General features: G+C 56.1%; 1 protein-coding gene across 3 annotated transcripts in view; it reads left to right on the plus strand.

Moving 5' to 3' along the window:
• Positions 1 to 14,994, plus strand: part of MGLL (monoglyceride lipase) — a 401,877-nt gene extending 386,883 nt beyond the window's left edge. For all 3 annotated transcript variants that reach the window (XM_075995941.1, XM_075995940.1, XM_075995939.1), the window contains 3 exons: positions 6,844 to 6,933; positions 9,764 to 9,979; positions 11,644 to 14,994. In XM_075995941.1, coding sequence (XP_075852056.1) covers positions 6,844 to 6,933; positions 9,764 to 9,979; positions 11,644 to 11,763 — 426 coding nt within the window. In that variant the 3' untranslated portion in view covers positions 11,764 to 14,994. The remainder of the gene's footprint in view (positions 1 to 6,843; positions 6,934 to 9,763; positions 9,980 to 11,643) is intronic.
• The last annotated feature ends 1,434 nt before the right edge of the window (positions 14,995 to 16,428 follow it).

The raw sequence follows: 16,428 nt of genomic DNA on the forward strand, positions 1-16,428 counted from the left end.
TCGGGGTAGGGGGGCCTGGGAGGCTGGGGGGAGAGGCCACGCGTGCTCCCGGCCTCGCCCCTGCCTCCCTCGTCCCCCGGGAGTGCTCCCTCCCTCCCTGACTCCCAGGGAGTGCTCCCTTGCTCCCTGACTCCCCGTGTTCCTAGGGAGTGCTCCCTCTCTCCCCGACTCCCAGGGAGTGCTCCCTCTCTCCCCGACTCTCTGTGTTCCCAGGGAGTGCTCCCTCTCGGACTCCTCGTGCTCCCAGGGAGTGCTCCCTCTCTCCCCGACTCCCCATACTCCCCAGGGAGTGCTCCCTCTCTCCCCGACTCCCCATGCTCCCCAGGGAGTGCTCCCTCTCTCCCCGACTCTCCGTGCTCCCAGGGAGTGCTCCCTCTCTCCCCGACTCCCCGTGTTCTCAGGGAGTGCTGCCTCCTTCCCTGACTCTTCGTGCTCCCAGGGAGTGCTCCCTCTCTCCCTGACTCCCCGTGTTCCCAGGGAGTGCTCCCTCTCTCCCCGACTCCCCGTGCTCCCAGGGAGTGCTCCCTCTCTCCCCGACTCCCCGTGTTCCCTAGGGAGTGCTCCCTCTCTCCCCGACTCCCCGTGTTCCCAGGGAGTGCTCCCTCTCTCCCCGACTCCCCGTGTTCCCTAGGGAGTGCTCCCTCTCTCCCCGACTCCCCGTGTTCCCAGGGAGTGCTCCCTCTCTCCCCGACTCCCCGTGTTCCCAGGGAGTGCTCCCTCTCTCCCCGACTCCTCGTGTTCCCTAGGGAGTGCTCCCTCTCTCCCAGACTCCCCGTGTTCCCAGGGAGTGCTCCCTCTCTCCCCGACTCCCCGTGTTCCCAGGGAGTGCTCCCTCCCTCCCCGACTCCCCGTGTTCCCTAGGGAGTGCTCCCTCCCTCCCCGACTCCCCGTGTTCCCAGGGAGTGCTCCCTCTCTCCCCGACTCCCCGTGTTCCCAGGGAGTGCTCCCTCCCTCCCCGACTCCCCGTGTTCCCAGGGAGTGCTCCCTCCCTCCCCGACTCCCCGTGTTCTCAGGGAGTGCTCCCTCCTTCCCTGACTCTTCGTGCTCCCAGGGAGTGCTCCCTCCCTGACTCCCCTCATCCCCAGGGAGTGCTCCCTGACTCCCCGTGTTCCCCAGGGAGTGCTCCCTTCCTCCCTGACTCCCCTCATCCCCAGGGAGTGCTCCCTCTCTCCCCGACTCTCCTCATCCCCAGGGAGTGCTCCCTCTCTCCCCGACTCCCCGTGTTCTCAGGGAGTGCTCCCTCCTTCCCTGACTCTTCGTGCTCCCAGGGAGTGCTCCCTCCCTGACTCCCCTCATCCCCAGGGAGTGCTCCCTCCCTCCCCGACTCCCCGTGTTCCCCAGGGAGTGCTCCCTCTCTCCCAGACTCCCCGTGTTCCCCAGGGAGTGCTCCCTCCCTCCCCGACTCCCCGTGTTCCCCAGGGAGTGCTCCCTCTCTCCCAGACTCCCCGTGTTCCCAGGGAGTGCTCCCTCTCTTTCTGACTCCCCGTGTTCCCAGGGAGTGCTCCCTCTCTCCCCGACTCCCCGTGTTCTCAGGGAGTGCTCCCTCCTTCCCTGACTCTTCGTGCTCCCAGGGAGTGCTCCCTCCCTGACTCCCCTCATCCCCAGGGAGTGCTCCCTGACTCCCCGTGTTCCCCAGGGAGTGCTCCCTTCCTCCCTGACTCCCCTCATCCCCAGGGAGTGCTCCCTCCCTCCCCGACTCCCCGTGTTCCCCAGGGAGTGCTCCCTCTCTCCTCGACTCCCCGTGTTCCCAGGGAGTGCTCCCTCCCTCCCCGACTCCCCGTGTTCCCAGGGAGTGCTCCCTCTCTCCTCGACTCCCCGTGTTCCCAGGGAGTGCTCCCTCCCTCCCTGACTCCCCTCATCCCCAGGGAGTGCTCCCTCCCTCCCCGACTCCCCGTGTTCCCCAGGGAGTGCTCCCTCTCTCCTCGACTCCCCGTGTTCCCAGGGAGTGCTCCCTCCCTCCCCGACTCCCCGTGTTCCCAGGGAGTGCTCCCTCTCTCCTCGACTCCCCGTGTTCCCAGGGAGTGCTCCCTCCCTCCCTGACTCCCCTCATCCCCAGGGAGTGCTCCCTCCCTCCCCGACTCCCCGTGTTCCCCAGGGAGTGCTCCCTCTCTCCTCGACTCCCCGTGTTCCCAGGGAGTGCTCCCTCCCTCCCCGACTCCCCGTGTTCCCAGGGAGTGCTCCCTCTCTCCTCGACTCCCCGTGTTCCCAGGGAGTGCTCCCTCCCTCCCTGACTCCCCTCATCCCCAGGGAGTGCTCCCTCCCTCCCCGACTCCCCGTGTTCCCCAGGGAGTGCTCCCTCTCTCCTCGACTCCCCGTGTTCCCAGGGAGTGCTCCCTCCCTCCCCGACTCTCCGTGTTCCCAGGGAGTGCTCCCTCCCTGACTCCCCTCATCCCCAGGGAGTGCTCCCTCCCTCCCCGACTCCCCGTGCTCCCAGGGAGTGCTCCCTCCCCGACTCCCCTCATCCCCAGGGAGTGCTTCCTCCCTCCCCGACTCTCCGTGCTCCCAGGGAGTGCTCCCTCTCTCCCCGACTCCCCTCATCCCCAGGGAGTGCTCCCTCCCATCCGGGATGGGCCACTACTTGGCCGTCTAAATGTGGAGGCAGCCGTGGCCTCCCCAGCATCCCCGGTGGTTGAGGCCGGGTGATCCCAGGGTCCTTGTCCCCGGGGAGTGAGGGAGACCCGGGACCAGAGCACAGGGCGCCCCGCTGGGTCAGAGGTGACTTGGTTTAGAAAGATCCAGAAGCGTACGGGCGTGGCGGCAGGGGCTCACGCCTGTCATCCCAGCACTCTGGGAGGCCGAGGCAGGAGGCTCGCTGGAGGTCAGGAGTTGACAACTAAAAATATATAGAAAAAAAAAATGGCTCTGGCCTCCGGATTGGAGGCTCCAGGGCTGTCTCCGGCCTCCGCAGGGCTTCCCGGAGGTCTTGCGAGCGCCAACTGCAGAGGCCGCCAGGACGTTGTTGGGGACCCCATATGCCCTGTGGGTGAGCGACCCCCTCCGCCCGGCCCGAGGCCGCCCGGGTGCTCTGGAGGCTCCAGGTGGAGGCCGGAGGCCGGGTCGAGGTCCGGGCTGGAGCGTGGCCTGGGCACTCAGCGATCTCTGTCTCTCGCCGGTGTGCGGTGTGCGGTCTCTCCTTCCCCACTGTGCGGCCTCCACTTTCGGCCTCCACTCTCCCCGCTGCTGGCCTCTCTTCTCTTCCTCCGTGTCCCCTACGCCCCCCCCCCAAAATCAACTCGGGGCGCCCTCCCCCCTCCTCTGGTCCTGCCCTTCCCCCCCCCATCAAGAGCCAACGGAGGCTCGAGCCTGTCACCCCGGCGCTCTGGGAGGCCGAGGCGGGAGGATCGTGCTGGAGGTCAGGAGTTGGAGGCCAGCCTGAGCAAGAGCGAGACCCCGTCTCTACTAAAAAAAAAATATAGAAAGCAATGAGCCGGACAAGTAAAAGTATATAGAGAAAAAAAAAATGAGCCAGGCGTGGTGGCGCGTGCTTGTAGTCCCAGCTACTCGGGAGGGAGGCCGAGGCGGGAGGCTCGCTGGAGGCCAGGAGTTGGAGGCTGCTGTGAGCGAGGCTGACGCCACACGGCGTTCACTCCAGCCCGGGCGACAGGGCGAGACTCTGTCTCAAAAAATACAAAGAAAAAATAAAAATAAAAAGGGCGGACAGTGTGACAAAATCAACAAGCCTTAAAAAAACGAGAGCCGGGCAACGGCGTCTCTTAACGGTTGTTCTGATCGTCCCACCCCTGGCAAGAGGCAGCTCCTCCTTCTTGGGTTTTTTTTGTGGGGAATTTAAATTTTTTTTTTTTTTTAAATTTTTAAGCCATTAGGAGATTGTCATGAAAAAGATTTGCCTCTGCAACAGTTGGGTCTTGCGAGGAAGGCGGCTTGGAACTCGCTACTCGGGTTTAGAAAAATCCACCCATGCAACAAGGGATGGCAGGCGTGTAGGAAAGAAAGGAAGCAGGAAGAAAATATTTAATAAAATAGTCAAGAGAAAAAAAGAAAAATAAATAAATAAAAAAAAAATTGAAAACGCTACAAATGGGAAGAATGTAGAAGAAAAAAATAAATAAATAAAAAAGAAAACGAGCTGAAGGTCATAGTGTCCAGGCGTCTCTCTTTGAAAGGGGCAGCTCGAAAGAAAGGAAGCAGGGAGAAAATATTTAATAAAATAGTCAAAAGAAAAAAAAATATTTAATAAAATAGTCAAAAGAAAAATAAATGAATAAAAAAAAACAGAAAACGCTACAAATGTGAAGAATGTAGAAGAAAAAAATAAATAAATAATAAAGAAAACGAGCTGAAGGTCATAGTGTCCAGACGTCTCTCTTCGAAAGGGGCAGCTCTTCCTGCTCTCCTCGTTCTCGGGGTGTTTTTTTTTTTTTTTTTTTTTTTGTGGGGAAAGAGGCCAAGAGGAGCCTCATTTATTTTTTTAAGCCGTTAGGGAGATTGTCATCAAAAGATTTGCCTCTGCAACAGTTGAGTCTTGCAAGGAATGGGGCTTGGATCTCGCTACGCAGGTTTAGAAAAATCCACTGATGCAATAAGGAATGACAGGAGTCTAAAAACAAAAACAAAAGTGAAGCAGGGAAAAAATATTTAATAAAATATTCAAAATTAAGAAAAAAGAAAACAGTAAATAAATAAAAAAAATAGAAAACGCTACAAATGGGAAGAATGTAGAAGAAAAAAATAAATAAATAAAAAAGAAAACGAGCTGAAGGTCATAGTGTCCAGACGTCTCTCTTCGAAAGGGGCAGCTCTTCCTGCTCTCCTCGTTCTTGGGTTTTTGTTTGTTTTTTTTTTTTTGTGGGGAAAGAGGCCAAGAGGAGCCTCATTTATTTTTTTAAGCCGTTAGGGAGATTGTTATCAAAAGATTTGCCTCTACACAGTTGAGTCTTGCGAGGAATGGGGCTTGGAACTCGCTATGCAGGTTTAGAAAAATCCACTGATGCAATAAGGAATGACAGGAGTCTAAAAACAAAAAAACAAAAACAAAAGTGAAGCAGGGAAAAAATATTTAATAAAATATTCAAAATTAAGAAAAAAAGAAAACAGTAAATAAATAAAAAAAAATAGAAAACGCTACAAATGTGAAGAATGTAGAAGAAAAAACAAACAAACAAAAAAAAAGAAAACGAGCTGAAGGTCATAGTGTCCAGACGTCTCTCTTCGAAAGGGGCAGCTCTTCCTGCTCGCCTCGTTCTTGGGTTTTTGTTGTTTTTTTTTTTTTTTGTGGGGAAAGAGGCCAAGAGGAGCCTCATTTATTTTTTTAAGCCGTTAGGGAGATTGTTATCAAAAGATTTGCCTCTGCCCAGTTGAGTCTTGCAAGGAATGCGGCTTGAAACTCGCTACGCAGGTTTAGAAAAATCCACCCATGCAACAAGGGATGGCAGGCGTGTAGGAAAGAAAGGAAGCAGGAAGAAAATGTTTAATAAAATAGTCAAAAGAAAAAAAGAAAAGTAAATAAATAAATAAAAATAGAAAACGCTACAAATGGGAAGAATGTAGAAGAAAAAAATAAATAAACAAAAAAGAAAACGAGCTGAAGGTCACAGTGTCCAGGCGTCTCTCTTCGAAAGGGGCAGCTTGAAAGAAATGAAGCAGGAAGAAAATATTTAATAAAATAGTCAAAAGAAAAATAAATGAATAAAAAAAAAACAGAAAACGCTACAAATGCGAAGAATGTAGAAGAAAAAAATAAATAAACAAAAAAGAAAACGAGCTGAAGGTCAGAGTGTCCAGACGTCTCTCTTCGAAAGGGGCAGCTCTTCCTGCTCTCCTCGTTCTTGGGTTTTTTTTTTGTTTTGTTTTGTTTTTGTGGGGAAAGAGGCCAAGAGGAGCCTCATTTTTAAAAATTTTTTAATTTTTTGAGCCGTTAGGTCATCCGAAGATTTGCTCAGCTCGGGGAGGAGGCTGCGTCTCCCTCTGCAACCCGGCATTTCCCGGAGGGCCGAGGCCCCGAGTGTGCATTTGCAGCTGGACAGCAATGAGAGTTGGAACTGGCCGGGCGAGGCGGAGGCCCACGCCTGTCGTCCCAGCACTCTGGGAGGCCGAGGCTGGAGGCTCGCTCGAGGCCAGGAGTTGGAGGCCAGCCTGAGCAAGAGCGAGAGACCCCGTCTCTACTGAAAAAAAAAATAGAAAGAAACGAGCTGGACGACTAAAAATATATAGAAAAAAACGAGCCGGGCGTGGAGGCCCATGCCTGGAGTCCCAGCTACTCGGGAGGGAGGCTGAGGCAGGAGGCTCGCTCTCGGAACAGCGTCCTCCCTCCCCTCGAGACTCTGCACGACATCGCAGAATAAACCGGGACGAACCCCTTTCTCCCAAGAGGAGGGAAACAAAACAGGAGACCCGAAAGGAGAGGCTTGGTGGAGGCCGGGGAGGGAGGACGGCTTGAAATCTGAGGCCCAACCGGGTTGGAGCCCGGCGCACGCGTCGTCACGAACGCTTGGCGTGTGCACACAGCCCGAGTCACGGGGACAGGAACCAGGTCCCCACGACCCCACGACCCCCACGGCCGGCGACGAGATCTGACTCAGCGTTTGGGCGTTTTTCTGCCGGGTGGGGTCTTGCTGCGCTGGCCCGTTTCTTGCACGCCTGGCTGTGGGCGTGCTGTGTCGTTTCGGAGCACGCCAGGGGATGGCCCCGGGGGACGTCCCCGAGCCCCCTGACCCCCCGACCCCCGACCCCCGACCCCGGGGCGCAGAGTTGGGCAAAAAGAGCCGAGTTGCTCCCTCTCCAGTGCTCGCTGACTCGGGGGGCCGAGGGAGCCCGGCCGGGGTTCCGGGCGGCCGCCCTTCTTCTTGACTGGCTGTGTTTTTGTCTCTGTCCCCCCCTGAGCAGGTCCTGGCCGCCAAAGTTCTCAACCTGGTCCTCCCCAACCTGTCCCTGGGCCCCATTGACTCCAGCGTGCTGTCTCGGAACAAGGCCGAGGTGAGGGGGCTTTCTGGAAACTTCCGGGGAGGACGGGGGGGGGAGGGACATGGCGGTGGCCCCTGGGGGACCCCGGCCCGGGAGGGGGGCTCTTGGATGGGATTCGGTGGGGGAAACCGGGGAGGAAAGGGTTTCAGGCACGGCTCGATCAAGGCGCTCGTCAGAAAAAAAAAAGAACAATAATAATAATCTTGTCCTCCGTCTGCCCCTCCGTGGCTCTCATGTCTCGTGGGTGGGGGCAGGGAAGGCCCCGCCACTCCCCTGCCTCAGTTTCCCCCGCTTGTCTTGGGAGTCTGAAGTCCCCGGGGTTTTCCCCGAAGGGCCGTTGGAGTCCGGCATCGCGGTGGGTCTCCGGGGTTTTCTGTTCCTCGGGGTGACTCGGAGAGTCAAAACCAGCCTGAGCAAGAGCGAGACCCCGTCTCTACTAAAAAAAAAAAATATAGAAATTAGCTGGATAACTAAAAATATTATATAGAAAGAATGAGCCGGGCGCGGAGGCTCGCGCCTGTAGTCCCACCTATCTGGGAGGCCGAGGATGGAGGCTCGCTCGAGGTCAGGGGTTCGAAACCAGCCTGAGCAAGAGCGAGACCCCGTCTCTACTGAAAAAAATAGAAAGAAATGAGTCGGACAGGAAAAAATATATAGAAAAAAACGAGCCGGGCGTGGTGGCGCATGCCTGTAGTCCCAGCTACTCGGGAGGGAGGCCGAGGCAAGAGGCTCGCTGGAGGCCAGGAGTTGGAGGCTGACGCCACGGCGCTCACTCTAGCCCGGGCGACAGAGCAAGATTCTGCCTCAAAATAAAAATATGGGAACCCAGCCTTGTCCAAAAATGTAAATGAAATGATTAAATTTTGAAGAAAATATTTTTAAAAATATATATTTTTAAAACAAACAGATAGGGGGGAGGGGGGAAAGGGCATTTATTGAAACCTTAAAATTTGTACCCCCATAATATGCCGCAATAAAAGCAAAACAAAACAAAAAACAATTAAATAAATAAAAAATGAGCTGAGCAGGCCGGGAAGAGCCGCCTTCCTACCAGGGCCGGGAAGGGGAGGCTGAGCAAGGAGGCATAGCAGCCTCCAACCTGCCCCCCCACCGTGGGCCCAAGACACTTCCGGAAACTTGTAGAAACTTCTGGAAATTTCCAAGACACTTCCGGAAACTTTTAGAAGCTTCTGGAAATTTCCAAGACAGTCCCGGAAACTTTTAGAAACTTCTGGAAGTTTCCAAGACACTCCCGGAAACGTTTAGAAGCTTCTAGAAATTTCCAAGACACTTCTGGAAACTTTTAGAAACTTCTGGAAATTTCCAAGACACTCCCGGAAACTTTTAGAAGCTTCTGGAAATTTCCAAGACACTCCCGGAAACTTGTAGAAGCTTCTGGAAATCTCCAAGACACTCCCGGAAACTTTTAGAAACTTCTGGAAATTTCCAAGACACTCCCGGAAACGTTTAGAAGCTTCTAGAAATTTCCAAGACACTTCCGGAAACTTTTAGAAGCTTCTGGGAATTTTCCAAGACACTCCCGGAAACTTTTAGAAGCTTCTGGAAATTTCCAAGACACTCCCAGGAATTTTTAGAAACATCTGGGAATTTTCCAAGACACTCCCAGAAACTTGTAGAAGCTTCTGGAAATCTCCAAGACACTCCCGGAAACTTTTAGAAACTTCTGGAAATCTCCAAGACACTCCCGGAAACTTGTAGAAGCTTCTGGAAATCTCCAAGACACTTACGGAAACTTTTAGAAACTTCTGGGAATTTTCCAAGACACTTCTGGAAACTTTTAGAAGCTTCTGGAAATTTCCAAGACAGTCCCGGAAACTTTTAGAAACTTCTGGGAATTTCCAAGACACTCCCGGAAACTTTTAGAAGCTTCTGGAAATCTCCAAGACACTCTCGGAAACTTTTAGAAACTTCTGGAAATTTCCAAGACACTTCCGGAACTTTTAGAGACTTCTGGAAATTTCCAAGACACTTCTGAAAACTTTTAGAAAATTCTGGAAATTTCCAAGACACTCCCGGAAACTTTTAGAAGCTTCTGGAAATTTCCAAGACACTTCTGGAAACTTAGAGACTCCTGGAAATCTCCAAGACACTTCCAGAAACTTGTAGAGACTTCTGGAAATTTCCAAAACACTCCCGGGAACTTTTAGAAACTTCTGGAAATTTCCAAGACACTCCCGGAAACGTTTAGAAGCTTCTGGAAATCTCCAAGACACTCCCGGAAACTTGTAGAAGCTTCTGGAAATCTCCAAGACACTTCCGGGAACTTTTAGAAGCTTCTGGAAATCTCCAAGACACTTCCGGGAACTTTTAGAAGCTTCTGGAAATTTCCAAGACACTCCCGAAAACTTTTAGAAAATTCTGGAAATTTCCAAGACACTCCCGGAAACTTTTAGAAGCCTCTGGAAATTTCCAAGACACTTCTGGAAACTTTTAGAGACTCCTGGAAATCTCCAAGACACTCCCAGAAACGTTTAGAAGCTTCTGGAAATCTCCAAGACACTCCCAGAAACTTTTAGAAACTTCTGGAAATCTCCAAGACACTCCCGGAGACTTTTAGAAGCTTCTGGAAATTCCCAGGACACGTGTGGAAACTTTTAGAAACGTCTGGAAATTTCTGGAAGTTTCCGGAAGTGTCTTGGAGATTTCCGGAAGCTTCTAGAAATTTTTCCGGAAGCTTCTAGAAATTTCCGGAAGTTTCCGGAAACTTCCGCGGGGGCAAATGTGGCGTCCTGGGCGAGGGAGGTGTGAGGCCAGGGCCCGAGGCCGGCGCGGAAGGACACGGGACACCCCGATTTTTTCCCTCCCTCCCCTTTCCCCCCAGGTGGAGCTGTACAACGCGGACCCCCTCATCTGCCGGGCGGGGCTGAAGGTGTCCTTCGGCATGCAGCTGCTCAACGCGGTGGCCCGGGTGGAGCGGGCCCTGCCCCGCCTCACGCTGCCCTTCCTGCTGCTCCAGGGCTCGGCCGACCGGCTCTGCGACAGCAAGGGCGCCTACCTGCTCATGGAGGGCGCCAAGAGCCAGGACAAGACCCTCAAGGTGAGCCCGGCCCCGCCCGGGGCTGGGGGGTGGGTCCCAGCGCTCTGGGAGGCCGAGGAGGGAGGATCGTGCTGGAGGCCAGCCTGAGCAGGAGCGAGACCCACGTCTCTACTAAACATAGAAAATTAGCTGCACGACTAAAAATATATAGAGAAAAATATTAGCCGGGCTTGGTGGCGCACGCGTGCCTGGAGTCCCAGCTACTACTCGGGAGGGAGGCCGAGGCGGGAGGATCGCTCGAGGTCAGGAGTTCGAGGCCAGCCTGAGCAGGAGCAAGACCCAGTCTCTACTAAAAATAGAAAAGAAATGAGCTGAACAACTAAAAAAAAATATATAGAGAAAAAATGAGCCGGGCGTGGAGGCGCATGCCTGGAGTCCCAGCTACTACTCAGGAGGGAGGCTGAGGCCAGAGGCTCGCTAGAGGCCAGGAGGTGGAGGCTGCCGTGAGCGAGGCTGACGCCACGGCACTCACTCTAGCCCGGGCGACAGAGCGAGACTCTGTCTCAAAAAAAAAATAAAATAAAATAAAGCAACGTGGACGAAGGGCCAAGTGGAGGCACCAGGGACCGGTCTCGCAGCCTCCTCACCGAGGGAGACGAGGCCAGGGGCCTCCGGGGAGGCCCTGGTCTGAGCGACGCTCTCAAGAAAGAACGCAAAGTGTTTCCCTTGAGTCTTCAGTCTGGCCCGTGTTCGTGAGACCAGCTCTCCTTTTCCTCTTATTCTCAAGCGAGCCTCCCGCCTCGGCCTCCCTCCCGAGTAGCTGGGACTCCAGGCATGCGCCTCCACGCCCGGCTGTTTTCTTCTATATTTTTTTAGTTTTCCAGATTATTTCTTTCTGTTTTTTTTGTAGTAGAGACGGGGTCTCGCTTTCGCTCAGGCTGGCCTCCAACTCCCGACCTCGAGCGATCCTCCCGCCTCGGCCTCCACCCGAGTAGCTGGGACTCCAGGCATGCGCCTCCACGCCCGGCTCATTTTTTTTTTCTATATATTATTATTTGCCCAATTAATTCCTTTTTATTTATAGTAGAGACGGGGTCTCGCTCTTGACCTCAGGCTGGCCTCCAACTCCCAACCTCAAGCGATCCTCCCGCCTCGGCCTCCCTCCCGAGCAGCTGGGACTCCAGGCATGCGCCTCCACGCCCGGCTCGTTTTTTTTCTACATATTTTTAGTTGTTTAATTAATTTCTATTTTTAGTGGAGACGGGGGGCCTCGCTCTTTTTCCTGCTCATGCCGGCCTCGGATTTCCGGCCTCGAGCGATCCTCCCTCCTGGGCCTCCCTCCCAGAGTAGTAGCTGGGACGACGGGCATGGGCCTCCGCGCCCGGCCTCATCCTGTACGCTAATGAGACGGATGAGGACAGGGACGGGGGGGACCGAGGCCGGGGACTCTATGTAGTTTAAAGCCGGGACGAGGAAGGGAGCACTGTTTAGCGATTGATTTAGGAAATTTGAGATTTTGCAGCTTTGGGATTGCAGTTCGTGGGCGCCACCCTGTGGCCAAAAAATAAAAAAGAAGGTGTCGGCGTTCAAACGGTGACAGTCGAGGCCGGGCGGGTCGTCGGGGCTTAGGGACAGGGTGCAGGGGACACTGCAGGGCCGCCCGGCTGTCCCTTCCACGCCGTGAGTCCCTTCCGCGTGTGTGTGTCTCTCCCTGCCGCCCGCAGATCTACGAAGGAGCCTACCACGTCCTGCACAAGGAGCTGCCCGAGGTCACCGGCTCCGTCTTCCAGGAAATCAAGCTGTGGGTCTCGCAGAGGACGGCCGGGGCCCGGTCCCTGCCCTGAACCCCCCGGCCCACGGCCTGGGGTGGGGACACGGGGCAGAGAGCGATGTCTTGCAGAAAAAAGAAAAAAAAAAAAAAAAAAAAAAAGGAGGCCGGGCGGGGAGGCTCAGGGCCTGTCATCCCAGCGAGTCTGGGAGGGAGGCCGAGGAGGGAGGATCGCTGGAGGTCAGGAGGCCGAGGCCAGCCTGGGCTCAAGAGCCAGACGCCGTCTCTGCTAAAAGTAGAAAGAAATGAGCCGGACGACTAAAAAAAATATATATAGAGAGAGAGAAAAAAAATGAGGCGGGTAAGGGGGCGCGAGCCTGGAGTCCCAGCTACTCTGGGAGGGAGGCCGAGGCGGGAGGATCGCTGGAGGCCAGGAGGTGGAGGCCGGCCTGAGCTCAAGAGCGAGACCCCGTCTCTACTAAAAAAAAAAAAAAAAAATAGAAAGAAATGAGCCAGATGACTAAAAAAAATATATATATATAGAAAAAATGAGCCGGGTGCGGAGGCCCACGCCTGTCATCCCAGCTACTCTGGGAGGAGGCCGAGGCGGGAGGATCGCTGGAGGTCAGGAGGTCGAGGCCGGCCTGAGCTCAAGAGCGAGACCCCGTCTCTACTAAAAAAAAATTAGAAAGAAATTAGTCAGACGACTAAAAAAAAATAATATATATATATATATATAAATATATAGAAAAAAATGAGCCGGGCGTGTAGTCCCAGCTACTCGGGAGGGAGGCCAAGGCAGGAGGATCGCTCGAGGCCAGGAGTCGGAGGCCGCTGTGAGCGAGGCTGACGCCACGGCGCTCACTCCAGCCCGGGCGACAGAGCGAGACTCTGTCTCAAAAAAAAAAACAAAAAAATCACAAATTGCAGGAATCCCAAGCACAACTTAACAAACAATAACAATAATAATAATAAAAACAAAAAGACATCTCTGTCCCGTATCAGGCTACCAGCCACCGCATCTACCTTAAGGGACAGACATTTTATGCAAAAAAAAAAAAAAAAAAAGAGAGAGAGAGAGGTTATAGAGAATTTTCCAGAAAATTCTAGAACATTCCGGAAGATTCCAGAACTTCCCGGAAAATTCCGGAATCTTCCGGAATGTTCTAGAATGACGTTTTTCTGCAAAGATAACACAAACCAAGCCTCTGCCCTGCCTCTATGGGCTCCCACCGAGGTTCCCAGGGATTCCCTGGGGTTCTGCAATAATCCTGGAGGGGGACGGTCCCCTCCTGCCCTTCCCCCCACCGCCCTGCACCCCTTCCCTCAGCAGGGGTCCCCGAGAGGCCAGCTCCTCCCGGGGGACTCTCGGAGGCCCCAGAAAGCGACGTGAGGCCCTGTGACTCGGGTGACCCCAGAGAGAGGTGACCGGGGTCAGGGGTCGGGGGTCAGGCGGTGGGGTCACACCGGGGCCCTCGTGCCGTCCCCTTCCCCTCCCGGGCGCCCCGAGTCACCGAGCCTTGTATCTGCAGGTGCCGAGTCTGATAGGCGAGGAACGTTCTAGAAAGGAGGCTGTTTGGGCGGGAGGCTGCGGACGGGAGGTGGCAGGGCCGGCTGTCCCCGAGCATCGGGGACCTCAGGGAGGAGCAGCAGGGAGGGGACTTCTGGTGGCCGGAGACAGAGAGAGACAGAGAGAGAGAGGCCCAGCCTCGCCACCAAGCAGGACTCGAACCCGGGCCTCCCCTGTCCCCGGCCTCCCTTGGCTCCAGCAATAAACACGGATCGCGGGTGGCTTTGGGGACACTCTTGATTGTCACGCCGGGGACAGGTCTCACTCGATGTTGCCTCCTGAGGCTGGTGGGAGCCCATGGGACTCGTGGAGGCCGGGGGTGGAGGCCGAAGCCCCCGGGGACGCTGAAGTCCGGGAGTCGGAGGCCCAGAACCTTCCTCCCGGGCGTGGGGGCGGCGGGGACGGTCCCCAAGCCCAGGGGGGTTTGGGTTTTGTTCCTGGCGGGAAGGGGAGTCCCCCGTCCTCCGGTCTCCGAAACGAAGACCGAGCCTCGAGGACGGTTCCCAGTGGAGGCCACCCAGCCTCTCTCTCCACGGGGACCACGGCCTCCAGTTGCCTCCACCCGGCTCCCCGGTCAGCCCCGAGCTGTCACTGTCACCGTGGCAACGGCTCCCGCTCCCTCCACCCCAGAAAGCCACCTCCCAAACTCAGCCTCAACCTCGTGGAGGCCGGGGACAGTCACACACGGGCGCGAGGGCCGATTCCTCGAGCGAAATCCCTTCCGGAGAGACGGACACACCGGTTCCGCCCCGAGGACTCGAGGCTGGTTCAAAAAAACACGACCGGTGTGGGCCTGGCACGCCAGCACCCCGGGAGGAGGCCGAGGAGGGAGGATCGATGGAGGCCAGGAGGTGGAGGCCAGCCTGAGCAAGAGCGAGACCCCGTCTCTACTGAAAAAATTAGAAAGAAATTAATCGGCCGACTAAAAATAAATATAGAGAAAAAATGAGCCGGGCGTGGAGGCTCACGCCTGTCATCCCGGCACTCTGGGAGGCCGAGGCAGGAGGCTCGCTTGAGGTTGGGAGGTCAAGGCCAGCCTGAGCAAGAGCGAGGCCCCGTCTCTACTAAAAAAATTAGAAAGAAATTAATCGGGTGACTAAAAATATATAGAAAAAAAACTGAGCCGGGCGTGGTGGCGCGTGCCTGTCGTCCCAGCTACTCGGGAGGGAGGCCGAGACGGGAGGCTCGCTGGAGGCCAGGAGGTGGAGGCTGCTGTGAGCGAGGCTGGCGCCCTGGCGACAGAGCGAGACTCTGCGTCAAAACAAGAGACACCGCCGGCTCCTTCCAACGTCAAAGTCCTGCCGGTGCAGAAGTGGGGACAGGGACATAGGTCAAAGGTCACACCGGAGACGGTCATCCGGGGTCGAGGGGGACAACCGGGAGGTGCCAGCCCTGTGGGGTCATGGGGATTCCCCCCCCCCCGGTGCCTCCGCCCTCTGACCCCACCCCGGGTCCCCCAAGTCGCTCTCGGGGTCACCCCGTGTTATTCTTTCTCTCGCCGATCGATCGACGGGCCGGCCGCACCAACGCAGACCTTATCAGAGCCTTGACGGCGTTCCATGCCGCTCCCCGGTCTGTGACTGTCGCCGCGGCTCGGGGCCGCGTCCCTCCTTGCGTGTGTGTGTGCGTGTGTGTGCCGTCGTCGGGAGGGCCGGGGCACACGCGTGTGTCGGCCGAGCACGGCGAAGGGAGCCCGTGTACACTACAGCTGACCCTAATAAACCACGCGCTTTCTGAGCCTCGTCCGTCCGTCTGTCCGTCCCTGTGTCCCCGGACTCCACGGGGACGGCGCGTTCCGGGCGGGGAGGGACCTGTGGGCTTTACTCTATTTTGCTTTTCTGGGGCTCTGGCGCCCGGGCGTGGGCCTCGCTCACAGCAGCCTCCGACTCCTGGCCTCCAGCGAGCCTCCCGCCTCGGCCTCCCTCCCGAGGAGCTGGGACTACAGGCATGCGCCTCCACGCCCGGCTCGTTTTTTTTCTATATGTATTTTTTTTAGTAGAGACAGGCTCTCGCTCTTGAGCTCAGGCTGGCCTCCAACTCCTGGGCTCGAGCGATCCTCCCGCCTCGGCCTCCCTCCCGAGGAGCTGGGACGACAGGCGTGCGCCACCACGCCCGGCTCGATTTTTCTATATATTTTTAGTCGTTCATCTCGTTTCTTTTCTATTTTTTTTTTTTAGTAGAGACGGGGTCTCGCTCCTGAGCTCAGGCTGGCCTCCAACTCCTGGCCTCGAGCGATCCTCCCTACTCAGCCTCCTCCCAGAGTGCTGGGACGACAGGCGTGAGCCTCCGCGCCCGTCGTTCCGGCACGTGGGTTTTCTTTTCCCTCCTGCACCACGCGTCCACACACGTGTCCCCCACAGCTGCCAGCCTCCAGCCCCGGCCTCCCCTGAGGACACGCGGTCACAAGCCTGGCTCGGCCTCAACTCCCCTCGTCCCTGCCTGCTCCTGGCCCGGCAGCTGTTCCTGCAAATTATCACCAGAATCGCTTCTTGTCCCTCTGGCTCCCCGGATGTCACCCCTATCTTGAGAGGGACTGTCACCGCAGCCTCCCCGGGGGGATCCCCTAAGAATGGGGCACCCCTAAGAATGTCCCGCACGGCGCCTGGAGGGGCCGGGCACGGAGGCTCACACCTGTCGTCCCAGCTACTCGGGAGGGAGGCCGAGGCGGGAGGCTCGCTGGAGGCCAGGAGTCGGAGGCCAGGCTGAGCAAGAGCGAGACCCCGTCTCTACTGAAAAAATAAATAGAAAGAAATGAGCTGGACGACTAAAAATATATAGAAAAAAAAAATGAGCCGGGCGTGGAGGCAAATGCCTGTCGTCCCAGCTACTGGGGAGGGAGGCCGAGGAGGGAGGTTCGCTCGAGGCCAGGAGTTGGAGGCTGATGCCACGGCACTCACTCTAGCCCGGGCGACAGAGCGAGACTCTGCCACAAAAAAAAAGAAAAAAATACGAGTGGCACCGGCCTCCGTCTCACTTAAATGAAGGCTTGAAGTCCTTTCTGAGGCCCGTGGCCTCCCTGCCTCCACCCGCCCCGTCCTCTGTGGCCACCAACACGGAAGTGAGGAGGGCGGGAGCGTCCCCGGCCCCCTGTTGTCACCCCCCCCAACTCCATCCAGTTTCCCAAACTCGCTCTAGAGCCGCCCTGAGCCCACATGAGCCTCCTTCGGCCTC

The sequence above is a fragment of the Microcebus murinus genome, chromosome 20, assembly GCF_040939455.1.
Source record: "Microcebus murinus isolate Inina chromosome 20, M.murinus_Inina_mat1.0, whole genome shotgun sequence".
Classification (NCBI taxonomy): Eukaryota; Metazoa; Chordata; class Mammalia; order Primates; family Cheirogaleidae; genus Microcebus; species Microcebus murinus.